Genomic DNA, 22,750 nt, shown 5'->3' with positions numbered 1-22,750 from the left:
ACATGAACAAGGTTAAGGGTTATTTGTAAGTCTCCTTTAGAGCATCAGTCTACAGAAAACATTTTCACTTCAACTTTGCATCTTTCTTCACTTTTAAAGATTGTAGATTGTGTGAACAGACCCATGTTGAGAACCCTCCACTGATGACCCACTTCCTGTGTCTGAATCAGACTGACATGGTTCAGAGATGACTCCACTTTGGCAAAAAAAAAAAAGAAAAAAAAAAGAGGAATGCTCACTGAACACTTGTGCCGATTCCAAGCTATTTCGAACTGTATCCAATACGGGGAAGACGTTCAAATTTGCTATTTCTCTTAATGGTTTCTGCTATGTTTGGCTTCCTAATATGTTCCAACGTTTGCTGCTAAAAATGAAGCTGTTCTGAGCTTAAATCTCCAGCGCACGCCTGTGGCATTGTTCAGGACAGCACACGATGTGCTGGTTGCAGAGCAGCCAAGCGAACTGAGTGGACTTGACCTCTTTTTCGCTTCATCCCATTTGCTCACTGTCGGAGCTGAAGAGTCAATAGAGAAGTAGGTAGGTGGTCCATTTGTCTGAGAGCTGATGGGGGGAACCGTGACATCTTTGTGTAAAAACAACCCAGGTTTTTAAGAGGGCACTTGCGACTCAGGCCAAATAATAGCTTAGACGGACACAGAGGGGGGAGAAAAGGCTGTCATTTCGCCGCCTTAGAGCAGAGGAAGTGTGACGAGTAAATTCAGCGACAGTGCCTTGTAACCTAATTTGTCCCAGGAGGTCAGCCGTTGCGCTCCGGTTTGCCTCCTTCTCCGTCATCTGTTTTGAAATCTTCTTCCATTTTGCTCCAGCTTCAATGGGAAAACGATTGAGATGGGGAGGGGGGAGGGAGGGAGTGTGCACACGCTTCATCCAACTGCTGCTCTTCCCTGCTTCGCCATTAACTGATGTGGCTGATTGTTGATTATGCCGCGGAGACGCGGAACTATAATTAGAGAGATAATGAGAACAGAGACGGCCAATTTGCCTGGAAAATGGCTGCGCAAACACCACCGTCAATTTCGGGCTGTCTGTTGGCAAATAAGCTGCAGTTCTTTTATTATCATGGCCACATGTCTTCAAGTGGCAAAGCACTTGTTGTTCGAGCGATGCTCGACTGAATGGAGCGCTTTTGGAGGGCAATTTAGTAGCGACTGCGTTCCAACCATTTGGTCGCAGCAACATATGACCGACTGCTTAGCACACCTGTCTGTGTCAGTAGACTGAAGACTGAATAACGAGCGATGCGTGCAATCTGTCAAACCTGTGAATATTTACGTGTTGCATTATCATGCAGTGTGGTCCTGCGCTCAAACACGCCGACATTCAGTGGCGTACGTGCAATCACATGCATTAACGCGGACGAGGCCCTCTAGCCACTCGTTAAAGCGGGCAGATGGTTTACTGACTGAGCAGGCTGGGCCTTGAAAGCATTTCGCCAGCCGCGCTCCTAATAGTAGCCCACTGGCCTGGCAGAGGAATGAGAGAGAGGGGGGTGAGCTGAATTACCATCTGAGATGAAACATGAGAAAATTGGAGGATTAAAAAAGGGAAGCGGGGTGAAGCCTGTTGGTGCTGCTCGGCTTGAGAAACGTTATGTGTTTGAGACCAACGGATTGGTTCGCTTTATGGTCGTTAAAAATGTTCCCATGAAGAAAGATAAGATATTTTCCCCCAAACTAGTCGACATGGTCACAGAACACCTTTTATTTATTTATTTATTTTTTTATTTATTTTTAGTGTTTCTTCCAGTTGGGTCAGGATGTCTCTCCTTAAGTGATTATCGTCTGTCATTGATTTACAATGTTTGACAGACAAATTCACCATTTTTTCAGTGTTTTGCTTCTCAAATTAACTTTTCACATTTTGTCATGCTGCACTCTTAAAACGGAGGGGAGGTAATATATAAAATCAACTTTTTTAAAACTGTAAATCATGTTATAATGTTGCTCATTTATCAAAAACATACCTGGGGTGTTGCTTTGATATTTTTCATGGATGTTTGAGGAATCGTTTAATCTCTCATGGCAACCAGTTGGCAGAGCCTCAGCGGTTGCTCCCTCAAAGCGCCGCCAATTTCCACAAAAGATGTGCTGAAGATGGAGGGTCGGAAAGAGTAGGGGCTTCTTAAAGAGACAGAGGCCCAATTTAAAGCTGTAGAATTATAAAGTCATATTTCTTATTTTTAAGATATACAGAATTTTTATAACAACTAAAAGTAACATGCTTTGAAAATACATAGTACCCTCTCTTTAAACTTCTGTATATCTTATTATAAACCAGTACAAAATAATGGATAATTATGAGTGGAAAGAAATAGAAATCTTTCTCCTATAGTGTAGCAAGTATAACAGCATTGGTAAAAAATAGCAACACGAACTGCTATGCAATGTTTGACACAATATAGCAGAGCTTTAACTAGTTATTATTTACCACTAACCATGTGAACTAGGTGGATGAACTGCCATATTGTATCGATAGAGAGGTACAAACGACAACCTCTCTGCCATAAACATCATTAATAGGGTTGACATTAAAGTAAAATGTAATTTTCACTATGACCTAAAATAAAAAAATAACAATAGTTCAATACCAGTCTGCCACGATGTTGGTTGAACAGCAAACCTGGAGAAATGCTCTCTGGTCAGAAGAGACCAAAATCGAACATTTTGGCTAATATCAAAAACAAAAAAAAACAGTATGGATGAAAACTAAAACAATAAAATTCCTGTGGATACACCTTCCACACTGTTAAACATGGCAACATAATGCTGATATTTTAAAAAAATATTAAAAGAAAAAGAATAAAATAAAAAAATGAAACTTTGGTCTCTCAATGTGCAAAGTTGATAAAGACAAAACAGTGAAGACTCTGTGAACTGCACACCCGTACATTTCAGAATTTTATTTGCAAATAATAAAAAAAGAATAACATGATATTATCCTTCTCTTCCTAATTACACTCTAAATATGGCAGTCTTTTTCAAAATCAGAATAAAACACTTGGGAATTTTGGGTTCTCGCATGACAAAAAGTGAAAGCTAAGGGGTATGATTTTGTTTGAAATGCACAGACAATTTTTTTTTTCTTTGTTTTCAAATTTAACCCAAATGTAATGCCTTATAGATATACAACCCACCTGGTAATTCAACCTGATTTTGAGTAGTTAACTTCTTGTTCACAGCACTTTGAAAGCTCTGAATACCTTTGAGGTTTTCCATTACAAGAAGAGCTGCATAAGGTCAAAGCTGGTAAGAGCTACACTGGCCTGCATAACACAGATGTGATCACCTTTTCTCATATTTCTCAGAAATCCACACCTTGCATGAAGCACTTAGGGCTGCATATGTTTAAAAAAAAAAAAAACACTATGCAGTGACTTGACAGAAGGGCCTATAATTGAAGACCAAAAAAAAAACCCTAAACTGTTAAGTAAGTGCTGAAATAGTGCCTTTGGGCTTAGGTCTGGGGATTAATAAACAGACATGGAAAAAATGACAGTTGCAATAATCTTACTATAAAAGTAGGTCAGGGCGGGAAAAAAAAAAAATGCCGCAGGGACTTGCCTGATTCCAGTGCAGAGGGCATTTGTGTGTAGCGCCCGAGCTGAAAATTATGCTTGGATTTGAGTGGCGAAGCTGCTGGTAAAATAGAGCAGGGGATTACGCCTGGACCACATGTCCTCCGCAGCACATTGGCTTCTTCTCAGTGCTGCCGCATCAAGAGAGAGGTTTTAATCTACATAGAAAAGTTGGCAATTTAACAAGCGAGCAGTATGTGCATATTTATAGGTGAAAGCATCCGCCATGTCAGAAGGAAAACGCGTACCTGCTGAGTCAGGCACGTCATTTCGCTGCTTCAAAAGCTGGTAGTTCTTGAGTTTGAACAGCACTGCTGTCCATCAGCTGGACAATCCCCCACTCCTCACATCCTCCTTTCTCAAGGTTTGTCCTTCTTTTTTCCTTTCTCAATGTCATCCAAATGTATTGGATGAATTTTACTGTGAATTTTGTCTAATATACACAGAGACAAAACTACATATAAAGGCTCTATTATAGATGTATTCCAAGTAACGTTCCAAATAATGTGTCACCGCACATTAAGCGCACAAGAACCTGATTGTGTCAGAGAACCTGACACAATTCTGACTGGTTCTTTGACCAGTTCAGCGATCAGAACTGGTAGGGATTATCGAAACTGATTGGTTTCTTGGTGACGACCCGACATTTAAACAGTCAATAATTTTTTAGTAAGTTTAAAGGCAGAACTGTTCCATAAGATTAATGTCAACCTTCTGTTTTCTTTCCAAAACCAGATTTGATGTGTAAATTGGGTTAATTGATGCCCACCTGTGTTCACATTTCACAATCATACACTGGAAGATCCTGGAAAACCAGTGTTATTTTTCACAGTGATGCAAAATTTAGATCTTCAGTTGACTGAAACGGGTGGTGAAGGTGAAATGAATGCACACCTTTTAAGCACTACTACTTGTAGTTGCGTAGGTGAGGCTTTCAAACCTAAAGTCTCCACCTTCCAGGAATAGTCAGATTCTGCCAGTGGGTAAAGGTGAAATGCATAAAGTAGATGGGTTATTATGGAAGACTACTGTAGAAGACTTTTTTTCATCGCTTGACTTGTCCTATGCCTTGCGTATGTTATTTTTTCTCTTCGTTAAGCATTTTTTGACTGGTGTGGTAAAGGTTAATTTGTGCTGACAGACAGGAGCCAAGGCTTGAACATTACCGTCAGCAGCTGAGAGGAAAACTCTCAAAGGAGGATTGCCAGAACTGGAGGAACAAATTTATAGTTGGGTCCTTGAAGAACAGTTTGCCAATGGAAGTAGTACTTAGGTTTCCATGCCCTGGTAGTTGCTACAGAGATGAATAAAGATGACTTTGGATTTGGGTCTTCATGGTGTTATTGCTTCATGCAACGGAACCACCTCTCTATCACCCCAGGTTTACACAGCATGCGTCTCCGCTCTGCTGCGCACCTCACTGGAAGATGGTCCTGATTTAGAACACAGACATTGGTGTGTCCCTAACTGTCAGCATACTTCCAAGTCTAGGTTGACAGTTTCCATGAGTTTACGGAAAAGCAACAGAATATGCCATCACTGTCAAAATACTATCAAAATAGACGATGTCCCCTTCACATTTGATCATTTCGAAATAAATGTGACATAGATGTTTTTTCCTTCTTCACAGTGCATTTTTTTGGCAGGTGCGACTCATAGACTGGAAAATACAATACATTGATATTCTTCGACATTCACGCCAAGGACAACTGGGTGTAAATTTTTGACTTACAATGTGCATAACTTGACTTCTGTCATTTTCTCCTTCCGGATCTCACGTGCTCAGACGACAACTACCTGAACAGACCATTGATTCTGAAACTGCAGCAGGAATAAATGTATAAAAATAACTTGCCAGATGCTGAATTGACTCAGTGGTTCAGTCCCTGATTCATGCTGGGATGTGCGACCGATGTCATCCTCAGGTCAGACCCTGCTGAGCATTTTGGCCATGAGCAAAGAGGCCTTATGCTTTTTTTTTTTGTCTTGCTGTTAAAATACCGTTCAGTCTACAACAATATGTATCGTACAAGTGAGCATTCCTCTGAGAAACTACAAAGTTGGCACAAATTATGAAACCACAAACATTGGAGTGAAGGTGGAAATGTTAAAGCGGAGGCAAAAACACAACATGGGTCTGAAAACGGGCATCTTGAGATCCACAAACCTCACAACTCCATAAATCCTCAAGAGCATGGATTTATGTTTCCTTTCAAGGGTGTGCGGGAATCTGTGCGATACAAGATGTGAAATATTACAGTGCGATCGCATCAAATGTGAAAAGCTTTATACAGAAACTAATGTGAATCTGGCTCCCTGAGCAGACGGGACAGATGAAAATGTTGGTGTTTCTCTTTACAGGGTTTTTAATGAAAGTAGCTAATTAAATCGGGCATGTCAAGGCGCACATCTTTGCTCCTTACATGATGTTCCAGTGATAAGAAGTGTGGTATGTTTTGCATGTTAGATCCACATGCAAACCCAGCTGTAGTGTGACGCTAACGCAACGCTTCTCTCTGCCTTTCTCTCCTGTTTTTCCTTGCGACAACCACGCAGCAGTCCAGAGAAAACCAGGTGAGTCTCAAGAGGAATTAGTCAGAACTTCAGCTGAAAAATAGTAACAGTTCATGTTGTGCTCTCTTAATTATTTATGTGCTTACCTGTAAAGGCGAGCGAAAAAAAAAATCCCAGAAAAACAGCAAGCGAAATGCCAAAGTATGTAGTAAACGACTTCTACAGCTACCTCATGTAAAGTGCTGCCACAGTTAGTCATTTCTGCGCTTTGACTGAAAAAAGAAAAAAAGCTTTCAGATGCACTTTTTTGCAAAGCTTTGATATTTGTGTGGTAGTCATGGTTTGCTGTCATGCAAAGCATGCTTAGTGGCAATATAAGTGTCGTATTGGTGTGCTGACTTTTCTCTCTCTGTACCCCGTCTGTTTGGTTTTTTTCTCTCTTCAAGAACTCGCACACCTGAAGGCAGACCAAGGTACTCTCTTCTTTTTGTGTTTTAGTCAAGATCTCCATCGTTTTTCCTTCACTCACCTGCTGGCTTAGTTTTGGGGGGGTGGGAGGGATTTACTCTGAGTGCCTCCTACCTGTCGGTGCACATTTTTTGTGCTGGACGTCACCCACCGCAACTGCAGAGAAGTGGTGGGGGACGTTTGCGTGTGTTTTAGAGTGTGTGTGTTGCTAAGGAGGAGCTGCATGACTCCATGGCATGTCCTACGTCTCACCTCCATCTGTATCTCTCTTTCTTTGTACTACATAACTGTGTAATTGTCTCAGTTCCACAGCAAATGTGCACTGACACGGTCCAGAGTTTTTGGGGAGGAAGAAAGAAAATGACTGTAATTTGAGGGCACGGTTTACACTCGGCCGAAAATTCATATTGATGGCACATACAGAATAAGATGTGTCAGCGGCAAGTATAAAGTGAAACGAGTGTTGCTGTTTACAGGGGTTTTATATTCTGTTTGACCAATCTGCTGCTTAATATGTAAACTTAAAGTACCTCCTACTGGAGTCGCCAAAGGATGAGTGTTTCATCTGGAGCAGAGCTTGTCAAACTTTATAATCACCACTTCTGTAAATAGTACAAAGTACTTTAAATAACTCCGTCAAGGGGATTTCAAAACAGAGGTTAAACACGACTTGGGGTTTTGAAGTTTGTCTTTAAAAAAAAAGGATAGAGAAAAAACAAACAGCTTTTATTGTCAGCAAATGATTGGTTAAATCAATAAAAGTTGAAAGTTTTGGACATAAGTTTCATGAGAAGGTCAATAGAAGTTAAAACTCCAAGTGGGGAAAGTTGAAGGCATTTCGCCATTACAACCTCAAAATCTAATGTTCCTTGCATGCAGAACGCAATGATGATTGTGGTTTTAAAAAAGATGCTTTTATGGAATTGCATCCAATTAAACCTATTATGCTACCATGTTATATTTTTAGCTTTTTTGAGGTTATTTCTTAAAACAGATTTTCCATTTTCTTGTGCGGAAATAACATCCCCAGGGGTCTGAAGGATAAACAATGGTTAATTTTTTTCAAGACTGCTAATAAAAGCAACAAAAAAAAGCTATAATTTCAAGACTGCTAAAAATATCTATGAAAACATTTCTGCGATTTAAACTCTTTGTAGAAAGACAGAAGTTCTTTCCAACTGGTGGAACACAGATTAATACAAAGTTCCCGTGCGCTCTACCTGATGCTGCGCATTGCCAGTCAGCTGGCTTAAAGGAAGTTCTTAGTTTCCCAAACCCCCCCCCCCTTTAGCAAATGATAGGCTACAGATTGCTATTTTGTCCCTTCTCACTTACATTTTGTGTCCCTATGCAAAAAAATTTCATATCAATGAAGCTTATTTATGGAGATACATAGCCTGACTTTTCTTTAATTGAACTTACTTACATTTTTTTTACCTGAAAACTTACTGTTCCTATTCATTTGAGCTCTGATCCTCAGCTGGTTTGGATGACTAAATAAAAAATTAAGGATTATGATCATGACCTCTGGTCAAACCAAAGCAGCTAAGTTACCTCTTAGTGTTAGAGGTGCTTTATTAAGGACACATGAACACATTTTATCAATATCAATATTATGGATGGACTATTACTGTAGTAATATCTTACTGGCCCAGACCCAGTTGGCACAATGTGGCAACTAGGCTTTATGCAAAGAATACATATAAATAAATATGTATAAAAGAAATAGTAAAACTCTGACATGTTTGTGTGCGCTATCCATGCATGTTTTTTCCTCTTCTTTCCCATTTGCATGATTGTCATCAACCCTTTTGCATGCAAGCATTGTTTGGCAGTGTACAGGATTAACACGAGAGCTAAACCCTGCTTTTTATTGTCTCTCTCTCTCTCTCTCTCTCTCTTGTGCTCTTCCTGGGATCTCTCTTCCTACTTTAACCTCCATGGATTCTTTCTTCAAAATCTGTAGGTAGAAACAAAGGTACAGCAACATTGTTTTTTTTTTCTTACAGCTCTTTCATGTGAGATATGAGAACCGTGTGTGTTTGCGTGTGTTACTTCATCTCTCTGTTAAATTTGTGCTAGCCCCTCGTTAATCATTCATGATGTCTGTTCATTAAATGAAGTCACATGCTCCCATGTAGATCTGTCTTTTTTTTCTTGAGGAAAAAGTAAAATCAAGGGAGCTGCTGTTTTCCAGTTAATGAGGGCTCACATCTACTGTTGCACTGAGTGACTGAAGACGTTTGCTTGCAGATGGCAGAAATGCAGAGTCGGTGCTTGAGACTAAATGATTTTCCCTCATAAATACCAAATTGCAATGTACAATGATGAGAGTGAGCTCTGGACTGGAATGTCTAATGGATTCCAAACACTAGATATTAATAATGGAGCGTGTGCATGCAGATTTAACGTTCATTCATACGTTGCGTGCGCGTTGGAGAAAAAATGACTTCTGAATTTGATCTGACAGTCATTTAAATTGGGCCGTTGTAGCAGTCATTGTGGTTTGCAGCTGTGCATAGGTTCCCCCATTATTCTTTTGTCACCACCATGCCGTATGCGTCCTGTTGCCGCGTTGTGTGCGGCAACAGGACGCACACAACGCTGTTTAAAACCTGCGTGTGCGTACATGCCAACCTCGGCTTGTTCGTTTTAAAGAAAGCTCTGTTTCTCTGATGAGCAGGAGTAGTGGGTGGACAGATGCTTATTTTTAAACCTGATGTTTACCGCCACTGCACCTGTTCACACTTCCAGCATACCGAACCATTATGTAGGTATGCCTGATTTTAAGGTGAATCACACAGGTTTACATAGTTTGCTTTGTGACGACGCAACGGTTTAATTACATTTTATCAAAGAAGGAAACGGCTTTCTGCTTGTCTTGTAATTTAAGCTGCTTTGTTCTAAAATGTGACAGTCAGTCTGACATGTTAATTAGTGGGAGTTCCTGTTGTTTGGTCCAGAAGGAGTGTTTTCCTGACTGTTCTGAATATTGCATTTTCTTTGAAAAAAAAAAAAGCCTTTCATATATAAATTACAAAACCTCAGCCAATATGAAGGCAAACCTGAGGATCAACCTGAGGAGGTGAAAATTAAGCGTTTCTTTCAGTTTAGGCTCTGTTTGCCCAAACTTTGTCAGCATACATTAGGCTTTTCTATTTGTATCAGAAATTTTCACAAAATCAACATTAAAAATTTCGGACTGGAGACCCATTTCTAATAAGACGTGGTAGCCCAGCAGCATTCCAGATCATATTGAAATAGCTAGACCACTTTAAAAAGCGAGGCTGTTCACAAGGCAACTATAAAAACTAAAGCTGGTTTTGTTTAACCATGTAAAAATTTGTAACAAACTGAATCTTAACCAAAATCTCAAACCCTAAATATGTGTGTTGTTTTATATATATATAAAAAAAACTTTTTGTTTGGAGCTGATAACATAGAGTTTCTAGATAACAGTTAGCTAGCTGGAAAAGCTAACTTAGAAACTTAGAGTAAGCCTTTGGCTATACATTTCATGCTAGCTACATTTCATCCATACAGCCAAATGCTTACTCTGCTTTAGAAAAAAATGATGTGTATGCATGAAAGGATTTGAGTTTTACTTGTAAATCAGTTCAAAACCCCACACAATATCACCTTTCTGGAAAGTCTGTGTTTTGATTTTGTTGAATCACTTTCGCTTCTGATTATCCTTGAAAAAAGTTTCCAAAAAGTTCCTGCCACCTTCAAGTCTGAGCTTTCTGAGCAGCTATCCCGACTTCTCCACGTATCGTGATACACTCCACCAGTTTTTCAATTTCTGTTCACCTTGGACTATGTATTTTTACATTTTTTTGATGTGTTCAAGGTCCCGTCTACAAAAGGGGTTACACACTTGATCTTCTGAACATTTCTGGCATTATTCTCATCAATTTTCATTTTTTTTCCTTCTACTTTTTTGACCTCATTATATTAAAGTAGCCCAAAAATGTACCCTACACACCACCAGTCAAGTTACCAGAAAATGCACTCTGCCCTTGATTGACTCCAGCCAATGATCTGCACGTGCAATACTGAGGAATGTTTTGTTTTTTACTCTTTATATGAATGAAAACTAACAACACTCACCATTTTTTAAGCTAAGCACAAAGATTTTGATTCACTATACATAAATCATTATATTGCTTTTGTTATTGGCTTACTTTGTAAATTCAATTCAATTAGCATACAAAATGCAAAGTTGCACTTCCCTATAATAGCTCCTTGTTACATTACACACAGTCAAAGTCAGAAAATAGTAACACATTCTTTGCAGATTTTCACTGAATCTCCCTGAGCTAACTGTATTGTCTTCACGTCAGGTTTAAATAATAAAAGAAACTGGGTTAGAACCAAAATAGACGCCCCTACACTTGTCTCACATCAGCATATTAGGTAGCAACATGCTGATCGTTTGTAGTGAGCAGTCGCACAGCGGTTCAGTCATTAGTTTTATTGCATAACATGTCAACAAGGTCCCAGGTTTATTACGTGGTTTCACTTCTTTCACAGTGCGGGTCCATGGGGGTTTCCTCCGTGTGCTCCAGTTTCCTGCAGCTGTCCAAGGACATGCAAATTCAATCCAACAGCAATGGGACTCTAAGTGAATCCTAGGTGTCGATGTTAATGATTCCCCTTCATCTTTATTAAACCTTCAATAACCCTTGAATAGAATGCAGAGTACAAAATATGACTGATCCATAAAATGGGAATTTGAATTAATTACAGGACCTTTGATTGGGTCTAAAATGAGACATTTAAAAAAAAGGGGGGGTGGAGGGGTTGCTGGGGGTGTGCTTTGCTCTCTGTCCAATTAGATTAATGTCTCTGTTGTGTGTAAGTACTATAAATGGCACAGTAGTCAGAGAGAACAATTACTGAGAGAGTTGGGGACAGGAATTAAAAGTGAAATACAGACACAGATTGAGACAGAAGGTCAAAAGAGGCAAGAAAAATATATATAACTAGATGAAGAGGCTATGCAAGAACTTCACCTGTTTCTTTGAGGACACATATTTCTTACAGAAAATATGGGGCACCTTGTCATCCCTGGTCTAAAATCTGGGCCCCATTCTCCAAACTGGCCATGAGCCATCTTAGGAGAAAGGTTTAGTCTGCTGCAGTGAAAGAGGACCCCATTGTTTTTGGCCCTGAGATGCAGCTTTCTTCAATGTATAGTTTGCCGATATAGAAAACTTTTTATAAGCCATGGCAGCAAACCAGGGACTTTGCTCCAGTTACCAGCATTGGTCCAGTTAGCATCACATCATGCTAAAGCCTCCTGTTGTTGCCTTCAGGGCTATTTTTGTATGTATTTCCTGATTATGCAACTCTATTTGAGATGCATTCTCATGTACAAATTGACCATTTTCTACCAATAAATTCTGGTGGGGAGGAGATGCATGAAACTGAAAAAAGAATACACAAGTGAAATACATGTAGAGGACGTAAGTACCAGTTAGTAACATTTATGAGCTGCCTTATTCTTAATCAGATTATATAAATACAGTAAGATCTTTTATCATTAGGTCATTGTGGGATAGAGGTACTTCATGGCAAATCAAAACATGTTGCAGTTTTTTTTTATTACAAGAAATTTTTTATTTTTTTTTTACACACCATATCAAGATCTTCAACAGTTTATGAAGAGAATCTGTTTTGATTTTATTTGTATATTGTAACTTGGGTGCTAAAAGGCCCTTCCGTCAAGACTGAAGAAGTATAGGAGGCATCATATTGTGTGTTTTGAGAGAGCAGCCAGTATTGCACAGTTCTGCAGTCTATGTTCAATAGACAACAGAGACTCTTAATTGCAATACTTCCAAAACACTCTTATTTTAAATCCAGCATTTTTTATGACAGAATTGAGTGTATCAAAAGAAAAAAAAAACTTAGATGTTTCACTGTTTTTTTCTTTTTTATGTCCTGAATTAAAATTATTTGTCATTCTAACCTGAACAAATGGTTGACTCGCCTCAATAGAAAATGGTTTCCACTCTAGATGCTTCTGAAATCTATTTTCTAAGAGCTGTTTGCAAAGATTCAGGTGGGCAGTGAACCCCATCTTTATTCTGGTTGTCAATTTTCTTTCTAAAACTAAATGGCTTTCCATGTTGGCAGAGGGTAATCAGATCAATCACCTTGTTAGAGGAAAACCACTTAGCCAACAGAAGGCACAATAACGCGCACTTTTGTCCGCCTTCGTCGAACTACAATTAGTATAGCATTTATGAAGAGTGTTGTCAAATTTTGTTCTGCTGAATAACAAAACTTTGCTCTCAGCAAAGAGAAAAGAACATAACCGATCTGTGTAATCAACATGACCGTCAAATGTCATGAATGTGTACAAAGATTCCCAAACATTTCTCATTTTATCATGCATTTTACTGGCTTCCTATGTTTTCTGTTTTGTTCTAAACAATGCATACATTTGTTTATTATTTAACATTTTAAAAAAAAGGTGTTTACTTTAATTTACTCTTAGGAGTGTAGATGTGGAATATCAATAGGAAATACTATAGAGGAATGTGAATATTTTCATTCTAATGCAATCTGAAGATCTGACAATACAAGTGTCAGATGTGCTAAGATCTTGGAAGCACCTCACCTGTGCCGCCTGTGGCCACCTTCGTTCTGCGAGGCTTTGATGTGATGTGACAAGGTAATGTTCTCAAGGTCTCGGCACAAGTTGGAATTCTGACCAGCTGCCTCCGTACCACCACGCATTAGAGGTGTTACGTAAATTCAGCTGATGGGTTTAATGTGAACAAGATTTTAGCTATTTTCTTCAGGGGGAAGCTAGGGTTTTCTTCCTTTCAAGAATTAAGGTATCACAAATTACACGCTGTTTTAAAAAAAATAGTGTTTGTTATATATGACTAGTCAATTGCTGTTTTTATACTTAACTCTAACATGATGATACTGACTAAAAAAATAAAACTAAAATGCTTCCTTTTAGTGTTTTCACAAATAGAATAAGGATTCCATAAGTTGAAATGTGAGTATATCAGTTTTTGAATTAGAGGTGATCAGATGCAGTCCAGACTTGCTGAAAATCTATAACTTCCTCAGATTTAGTGTTCTAAAAGGCACTCATGCATTAAAACCTTTTGATATCAGTTCATGTTTAATTCCATGTACAGCACAAAGAATGAATTGGAACAAAACTCCTCAGATTTCACTCCTCAAATTATTTTTTGTATCTATTCTCATTTATTGGATTTAATCTTTGGACAGTAAAACATTTTTATTACAAAAATAACAGATTATAACCGAAATCTGTACTAATTAATTCTTTCAAGGAAACTCAGAACCGCACCGCTTAACATGGGCTGTAAATATAATACCGCGATATGAAAAAAAAAAGTTTCAAATCGTTAGAATTTTCCTTTATATCGTTTTTTCGGTATGAGTGTTTTATTTTTTAATTTTGTAACGGTCAAAGATAAAGTGCAGATCAAATGCCACCGGTCACGTGATCCGCGCGCACCCCCGCCCCTTTGTTCTGCAAGTTCAAAGTCCCCTGAACCGCTCGCGTGGAAAAAAATTCGCCATGTCTGAATACTTCGGCTACCGTAAGAAGACAGGAAAACAGACGGCAACTTGTAGGAAGAATGTTGCCTTACTGGCAAAACATGCTTACGGACAGTGGCAGCGAGAGAAGGCGACGCATAAATTCAACGCAAGGTAAAGATAATGCCGTCTTGAAATTAACGAGCTGCCTTTAGCGTCTAGCATGATTAGAGAAACAAATATCACCATAATATTGAGTTGTAACGAACACAATGTACAAATTGTGCTGGTCACAACTTGTCTGCTGACTGCAGGAGCGTTTTGTAGTTGTTAGGTGTGTATTTGTTTAATTTTAAGTGAAAGGTGAAAGAGTCGATGGGCTCTTTAGCTGAACGCGCACTTCGTGTACACGCTACAGGCATTCAGTATGGGGAGATAAGTGAAGTGTCTGCATTAGGTTGTATCGGATTAAGAAATTTTATTATTATTGGGTCTTAGCTTTTTTATTTGCGTAAAGGAGATGGGTTGCAATTTCTCCAAAAACCTAAACTTAAACAGTTCAGCCATAGTTCCGTATTAAAGACTGTTGCTTAAAACATTACTAGTTTTCTCCCCGTGTTAAAGTAAAGCATGTCCTCCTGTACATTTAGATGGTGTTCATCAGCCTGTAACAACTTAACTCAAATGTCAGAGCTGAGACTAGAAGGCAGTCTGCAGGTCCCACTGACAGCATTCTGTCATGGCTTTCCTCAAATCAGAGAAACATGATCTATGTTGTGAGTAACAAACGCTCAGTTATCCAGAAAATGTAAAGTCCAACATTTTTACAGTGCGAGATTTCTCCTCTTATACTTTGCCTTCCCATGTGGTGAGGGTGATAACAAACCCCAATTGAATTTTACTCAGAAGCAAGTAAAACTACTGCTACATTACCAAACCTTAATGTTATGTTTGTTTCCGTTTTGCCACGCTGACTTCTTTGTGCTGTACATGCCCGAGAAATGTAATGAAACTGTATGAAGAGGGGAGAAGTACTGCATTGCCACATTTTCTGTGGTCCACTTCAGGTAATGGTAAGGGCGAGATATACAGGTAGGGAAGAAGTAGTTCAGTCCAAGAGTAGTATATCTGCATGAAAGCTCAGTACTTGAGGACTTACTCACCACTTCTGGAGACACTCTTCCTAATTAGCTCCTCAAAGTCTTGCCACAAAGTTCTCGCAGACACAATTTTTGCTTTCTGCCTCCGTGGCACTTATTCCGTTCCCTCTCCTCCCTTCCTCCGTTTTTCTGCATAGAATATATTCTCTTCCTTGCCGTCACCCCTTCTCTGACTCCTTCGACTATTCATCTCTGTCTGCCTCAGGATTCATGCTGCAGTAGCCTTCCTCCCTTACTCTCTCCTCCTCCGTCCTCTTTCTTCTCTCTCCAGTTCAAAGCTCTGTGGACATCATGAGGCTCACATCACAGTCAGGCTCAAGAAAGGAATGCTCACTGCCTGTCCAGAGATACTGGCATGCTTCAAGGGGATATGTGAACAGCTCGGTCCACACTGTTCACAGCTTTTGGTTGGTTTGATAGACTTAGATAGAACTTTGTCAGAGACTTTCTGACAGCTTACTGATCTTGGGATCTTGGTTGTTAAACTGTTTCAGCGTTGTTTATACAGATTTGTTTCAGTAACAGTTGAAGTTTTCTAGCTCCTGGTCATCTTGCAACCACATGTAGATTTAGATTTTATGAGACAGACCAACACAAAGTACTACTGCTTAATTGTGAAGTGGAACAAAAGGGATTCATGTTTTTTTGACAGTTTCACAAATGAAAATCTAAGAAGCATGGTGTTCCTTTTCTCTGATACTCCTGTGTAATTTAATTTCAGCATGAATCCTGCTGTTCACAGGAAACAAGATACTGAATAAAGATGTGGATATGTTTCAAGCAAGGTTATATTATAAAACAATCTCCCAAGCTTTGACCATCTTATGAAGCACTGTTCAATCAATCATCTGAAAATGGAAAGGGTTGCAAAAATGACAGTCCACCTAAATTGACAGGCCAAGAATAAATGGCCTGTACTTGTATAGAGCTTTATCAAGTCCAAAGACTCCAATCAGTCATTCACCCGTTCATGCACTGATGGTGTTAGGTTACTTTGTAGGGAAGGAAAAGCCCAAGATAACTCTGGAAGACCTGCTGAAAGGTGCAGCTGCAAGCATTTGTGAGAACAACTGTGAGTTGTGTACTCCACAAAATTAACATTAATGAAAAACTGACAAAGTTAAAGTCATTAGAAAAATAAATTCTATTGAAAATCACAAATTCTAGTCCTGGGAATTATGAATCAGATGCAAAATGTTTAAAAAACTTATTTTAAAACATGTTTAAGTTGTGTGTCTTTGCCGCTCCTTATTGCAAGTATATTGCAAGTATATTAAGCATTCACTCGGCCACCGCATATATTTTGAATAACTCTGATATTTTTTTATTTAAGAAGAAGCCACACTGTTAAGCTAACCCAACACTGACAATTTAAGTTACAGAATTAAATGCACAAACCTATTTTTGTGTAAATATAAACTTTTATATTATTGTTTTAAATAAATATTTTATTTGTTCACACTCCTGTTAGTCACAAAATTTAAACTGAATCTCTGCACTGAATTGAAAAATTGGTTTCTGAATCGAAAATTGTTTGAGAGTTGAATCATGACCCTATAAACCAAATGCCATTGGTGAAAAAATGTCAACGCCGACAGTGGTGCTGATTCAGAGCCACTGAAAGCAAATACTATACTCAGATTTTTACCTGTAAAAGAATTTACATAATTTTTTATTGACCATTATAGACAACTTTGTGTTGGTCTGACCCATGAAATCAAGTGAAAGTACATTGAAAGTTATTTTAATGTGATAAAACATGAAGGAGTTAGCAAAGAACATAAAATATTTATTATGCCATTTAAAAATGCAGATGGGTGTTAAAATGGACCTGCATTGAAGTTGTTGTTGTTTTTTTGCTGTAAAATGTGTAGTTTTACTCCCTACACTTTGCAGTTTTGTGCTGTTGAAAAGCCAATAGATGAAATGCCAAAACTGGAGCTTTTGTAGTGTTGATGAGTACCAAGTCCAAAAGATTCAACGGTGAAATATAATAAAACATTGATGCGTGTCGAAATGCAGCGTGAGGGTGAGTTTAATGTCTGCCATTTTCAGAACAGTACCACGGTGCCAACGAGCACATAATCGACCAGAGTGTCTAAAAGAGAATAATTTGTCTTTTTGTGTTGTAACGCTTGAGTATGTGTTTATCAGGGCTGAGGAATCACATGGTGAAAATTCATGGACTGGGGGGTAAAGAGAGAATACTGTTGGAGAGATGTCTTCAGATGTTGGTAAACCTCTACTTATGTTTGTGTGAGATTATGGATTTGCTGCTGTTAGCAAATACTTTGAAAATCTTGCAATGAATTGCATGTCTTGAGTAACTCTGGTACCCAGGTATTGATGAGAAGAGAGCATTTTCAAAAAAGATATCTCTACTGTTTTGGCATTGATTTAGCTCATTTTGTGCAAATAAAACAAGACAAAAGACAAAGTTTATACTTTGCATGTTAGTTGTATTTATAACAACTTGGTAAAGTTCAGACTTTAAGTTGGTAAAGTTGGCCACATACCCTGGAAGTATGTTGAACAAAGGGGATTTCAGTGACTTTGAATGTTTCAGTGGTTATTGGCGCTAGCAGATCTAACTATTACAGAAACCGATGACTTTCTGGAGTTCTTCATGAATAACATTGCTGGTGAAAAATAGCTGTGGGGAAGTAAAGTCATTGTTTGTGTTGGGTAAAAATAGGAAGACTGGACTGAGATGGTAGAGAGGCAAGTGGATATTACAAAAACAGTATGCAGAACATGTTTAGATTGATAAAAGGTTTTAACTCTCTAAATACTAAACCTACTAGTTTAGCTTTACCCTCTCTTACTAATCATTCTAAGACCTTGCTACAGTCCTGTATTTCAAAGTTTCTAAAAAAAAATATGAACACCGATCAGATTGATGTGATTGATTGTTCCAAAAGGATTTCAGAGAATATGATATTGAGACTCTTCTATATTCATGATTTACGCTTGCAGACCTTGCCTTTCTTTCTTACTGAGGCCAGAAGATAACATGAACCTCCAAATAAAAATGGAGGCAACAACAAACCTGATTTAAAGTATGAATGTTTTGAAATTGAGTTCGCTGGAGCAGATATTTGCTGTCGGAATTTATATGAAATGGTTAATTAACTTCAAGAAATGTAGAGATATCAGGAAGTAACCAGGGGAGAACAAATAAAAATAGTCTCTTTACGCCAAAGGAGTTTCTACCTCTCTAGGCTAAAGGTGCCCGCAAACTTCAAATCGTTTCATAGAAACAATATGGAGGACGCAGAGAGGAAGTGGGAACCCTGGCAGGTGTTGGCTTTACGAATACTTAAGCAGAAACTACGTGATCATGTGTCAACTGTTTGGCTTCGGACGAAGTATGTGGGAACATTAAGGTTGGGGATTCAGAAAACGGTGTCAATGCACATTCTTACCCTCAGTAAAGTCTGCTTATTGACAATACAACACTTTTTTTTCTTTTTTTGCACTTTATGTGGCCTGCTATAATCTATACTCTTCTCCTCCAATCTCACTCAGAGCTGCTGACCTCTGAGATCAACCGAGCAAAACTGATTCCCTCTTTTTCACGGATCATGAGTGCGTCAGTGGTTACGCAACCCAGGCAGGGGGAGAGAGAGGGAGAGGGAGAGAAGAGAACATGCAAATATGTTGCCAACATATTTGTCTATGCTTACTTACATGACCTCACTAAAAGATTATTGTTACTGGTAAATAATCTAGCTCACTGGATATAGAATACTTCTATTGGTTGGGTAACCATAAAATACAGATATACTGTAAGACTTGCTTGCAGCATGACATGTCTAGACATGCACATCCTGACAGTGTTGAAAATGTAAATAAATGTAAATCCCGTTTCTTTTAATGTCATCCTTATTCAATGGGAGGGGGGGACAAAAAAAAGTAACAATGACATGCATTTGTCAAGAATTTCAGGAATGCTGCTTTGTCTTTGAAGTGCCTTAAACCTTGAGTGGGATTTTCTGAGCAGAAGTAGGTTAAGATGTGGCTCCAAGGCCTGTATTGTGAGAGTACGAGTGAGCGCAGGAAGGCTTAGGAATATGTGGGAGTGAGTCTGTGCGAAAGGGGGTGACATGTGTAGATGTGATGTCTGCAGCCATGCATGGATGTTCACACCAGGGAGAAAGTAAACAAACATGGCAGCCGAATGGTTAGAAATGCAGTGGCCAGTGCTGGAGAACACCGCCTACTTTCCATTTACTTATTCGCCGTCGTCTCCTTTTGTAATTAATGGCTTCTGTTGCTGTTGGGATTTTTATTTTTATTTGCTGCCATGTTGGGTTTTAATAACCAGAGTTCAGCGAAATGCTATTGCTAGAATGCTGCAGTGGGAAAAGGGTATAATGAATAGATTTTTTTTAGAGTATTCAGTAGTAGAAATAAAGCAATGTTAATCCACAACTTTTACAACTGGGTTTAGTTTGTGTGTTGCACTGTAAACCAACTTCTTCATTGATTTTAGGAGAGTTACTTAAGTTTTCTAGTTTATGTCTTAGACTAAGCTTATCCATTAATGAAACCTTGGCCTGTTTGACCTACAAGATTTAAATTAATCATGTGGAACAACTGTAATTCAGAAGATATGTGACAGATCTTTGGGATTCAAAGCTTTGATAACAGTGATTGTGTCCCGGTGCTGCATAATAGCTTTTCTTTTGAAATACTGGACATGGACGCTTTTTCTATCACTGTAAGTTAACTTACTACCTCATGGTAGCCAGAGTTTGAATTGAGGACATTCTTGTCTTACTATTAATTCTTGAGTTTAAAAATTTGGCCTCATGTTGGAGCGACTCTTTTGGGTTAGTTCTGTTTTGTTACTTTATGTTTTTTAGTTTTATTTTGTTTGGAACATTGCTTTTTCTGGCATTTTTCCCTTCTGGTTTTGGATGCTGTGCAGCTGGTAGGATTTCTGTTCATTCTTAACTTTTGGACAGTTATGATGTGCTACGGTAGCTGTTGCTGTTTTTACAACAGGGAACAGCATCATCATGTACAACATTTCTAAAGGTACATTGATGATGAGCCACAACAACATTTCTTTTCGCTTTTGGATAAATAAAGTATTTTAGAACTGAATTGAATCCTTTTTACTTGATTGCAAATGGTCTATGATAAGCGGATTTATCTGCTGATCAGATTTTGTCAACTACCACTTGGTGTTCGTTTATTGTTCAAATGAACAACAAAAAAACTCTGGTTTAATGTTTTCATGAAAAGATGGAACTAAACTGCTGCAGATGCACCAATTAAAAATTGTATTTATTTTATTTATCTAGTGGCGTTTTGTAGCTGCCATCATGTTCAGTTTGCTTGTAAAGTTGTTAGTTCCTGACAGATGGGAAGAGTTCAGATACAGATGTGTTGCATTTTCTCTGAAAATAGTTTGAAATCTGTTGATGATTGCATGAAAAATTAATTTGTAAAAATTAAGTGAATGTCAGGAGTTGATCATGTGGGAACTTGTCTGTATTATTAATATGTATTTATCCAAACTTTTGAGCTCATACCTTTTTAAAATTTTTTTTTTTGTTTTGTTTTTGTTATTTACATATGTTGCGAGTCTATTTCAACGTGTTTTCACACTCTTTCACAGTCTTGTCACATATACCGAAATGTATCCAGCGCTATGCAAAGTGACTTACTTACACAGAATGATGCATTGGCTATAGTTTAGATATAAAACTATTTTTTTCTTGACTTTTTACAATATTAAACTTATGGATGAATAGCAGCAGTCCTCCAGAGTATCGGGGGGGAAAAAGTGCGGAAACCTGCTGTCGGTCCCTCTTTTATTGAACATAGGGAAGGAAAGGCAGCGCATAAAATAATAAAAAGGTGGGGGGGAAAAAAACTCATTCTTGTAATATTGAACAAGGGCAGACTTTCTTTGCTTAGCTCATAAATGGAATAAATATTCTAAGAGCTCTTATTATCCTGCCTGACATTCTATCCTTGGGAGGCTTTTAGCAAAGGACATTAAATTGGCTCTGGTCATCATTTTGTGATTATGCAATGAGGAAAACCAAAATAGTTATTTTTTTATTTTTTTGGGGGGAGGAAGGGGGGTAATTGTGTTCAGGAAAATTATATTTAAACCCAGCCACTCAGTGTTAGTTGTGTAGCAAAATGAAATACCCCTGTGGTTAATTTTCAACGAAGAACGCAAAAAATTGATATACCTGTGGTTAAAGCTTCCCCGGTTTACTCCGGAGGGAAAATTGAATTTGATTTATGTTCATCATTTGTTTTGCCCTCAATTAACTGGCCAACTGTGATGTCTGAAATAGCCATGGGTTTAAACGGAAGCCAGCCACGCTAAGTCATAGCAAACAGCCCCTCTCCTCGTCAAGACTGGGACATTGTGGAGGCCACATAGGAGGCAAATGCCCTTGTTCTGCCTCAGCCATTATGCAGATTATATGCTAATGAAGTCATCTGATTCAGTTCTGCTTGGAGTGTACTGCGTTGAGGGGAGATAATCAAGCGTTGATCAGCTCCCAGTGCCGAACTCGCTGTGTGTGGACGTGTGTGTGTGTGTGTGTGCCGTTGCTCGGCCTAACCGAACCACCATTTTGTGTTGGGTTGCCTTAGGTGAAAACAAAAAACAGTTATGCACACAAGCTCAGAATGTTTTGTCTGCATTCACCTTTTAGTTGTTTACGTCTGCGTAAATAACTGCTCTTGCATAAATTTTGGAAGCTGTGCTTGCAAAAGAAACTGACCTAATCTGTAACACACAATCAAACATTGCTTTTACCTTAGCCGAACCTCTGTTTTTTTTTGAGAACATATGCCAGGGCTTGTCTTCCAAGGAAGTACATTCTGATATTGATCGTGATCCTCATCTTGATTCAGCTTCTTTTTTTTTTCCTTTTCTTTTTCCAAGCCTTGGCAGAAGTTTAAAGTCGCAGAGTGCTCTTGCCTGTAAAACTAACAAAGTTAGGAATTCATTTTATTTTAAAATGGCACCAGGCATATCAGATCTGAGCTTCATGGCTATTTGATTAGCTCTAATCTGTTTTTGTTGAGTGGTCACTAAATCTCTTTATCAAATTTTCAAGTTAAACAGTTTTCCTGTTTCGAACCACTTGTGCACATCTTGGTAAGCACGTTTCAAGCGGACAAACGACGGTGTTTGCTTTCCGTCATTGCACTCTGCCTCTGTCATTGCTGCAGTTCAGCAAGAATCCAATTTCAGCAATGTCCTTGCTGTCAGCCCACATGTGACTGGATCTTTTCATTCAATGGACTAGAAAAACTGGTCCATTTTTTTTTAATCGCCTCATATGGCTGAAAAACATTTAATGAAATTAGGGTTTTATATCAGTCTATAGATAATTATTGTTTAGACTGGTGGCATGACCTTTCCTGTTTTATCCACATTTTTTTAAGGTATGGTGGCAAAACCTGAAACTGCTCTTTCAAGTTTTGCCACCAAAACCTG

General features: G+C 38.6%; 1 protein-coding gene across 8 annotated transcripts in view; it reads left to right on the top strand.

Annotated features, from left to right (window-relative positions):
• Nucleotides 1-22,750, top strand: part of nrxn3b (neurexin 3b) — a 402,487-nt gene that overhangs the window by 8,874 nt on the left and 370,863 nt on the right. For all 8 annotated transcript variants that reach the window (XM_016678683.1, XM_016678682.1, XM_007566141.2 and 5 more), the window contains exons 3-5: nucleotides 6,152-6,169; nucleotides 6,556-6,582; nucleotides 8,544-8,555. In XM_016678683.1, coding sequence (XP_016534169.1) covers nucleotides 6,152-6,169; nucleotides 6,556-6,582; nucleotides 8,544-8,555 — 57 coding nt within the window. The remainder of the gene's footprint in view (nucleotides 1-6,151; nucleotides 6,170-6,555; nucleotides 6,583-8,543; nucleotides 8,556-22,750) is intronic.

This window comes from Poecilia formosa, unplaced genomic scaffold (assembly GCF_000485575.1).
Source record: "Poecilia formosa unplaced genomic scaffold, Poecilia_formosa-5.1.2 Scaffold187, whole genome shotgun sequence".
In the NCBI taxonomy this organism is placed as follows: Eukaryota; Metazoa; Chordata; class Actinopteri; order Cyprinodontiformes; family Poeciliidae; genus Poecilia; species Poecilia formosa.
This window is presented reverse-complemented; position numbering and strand designations above follow the sequence as displayed.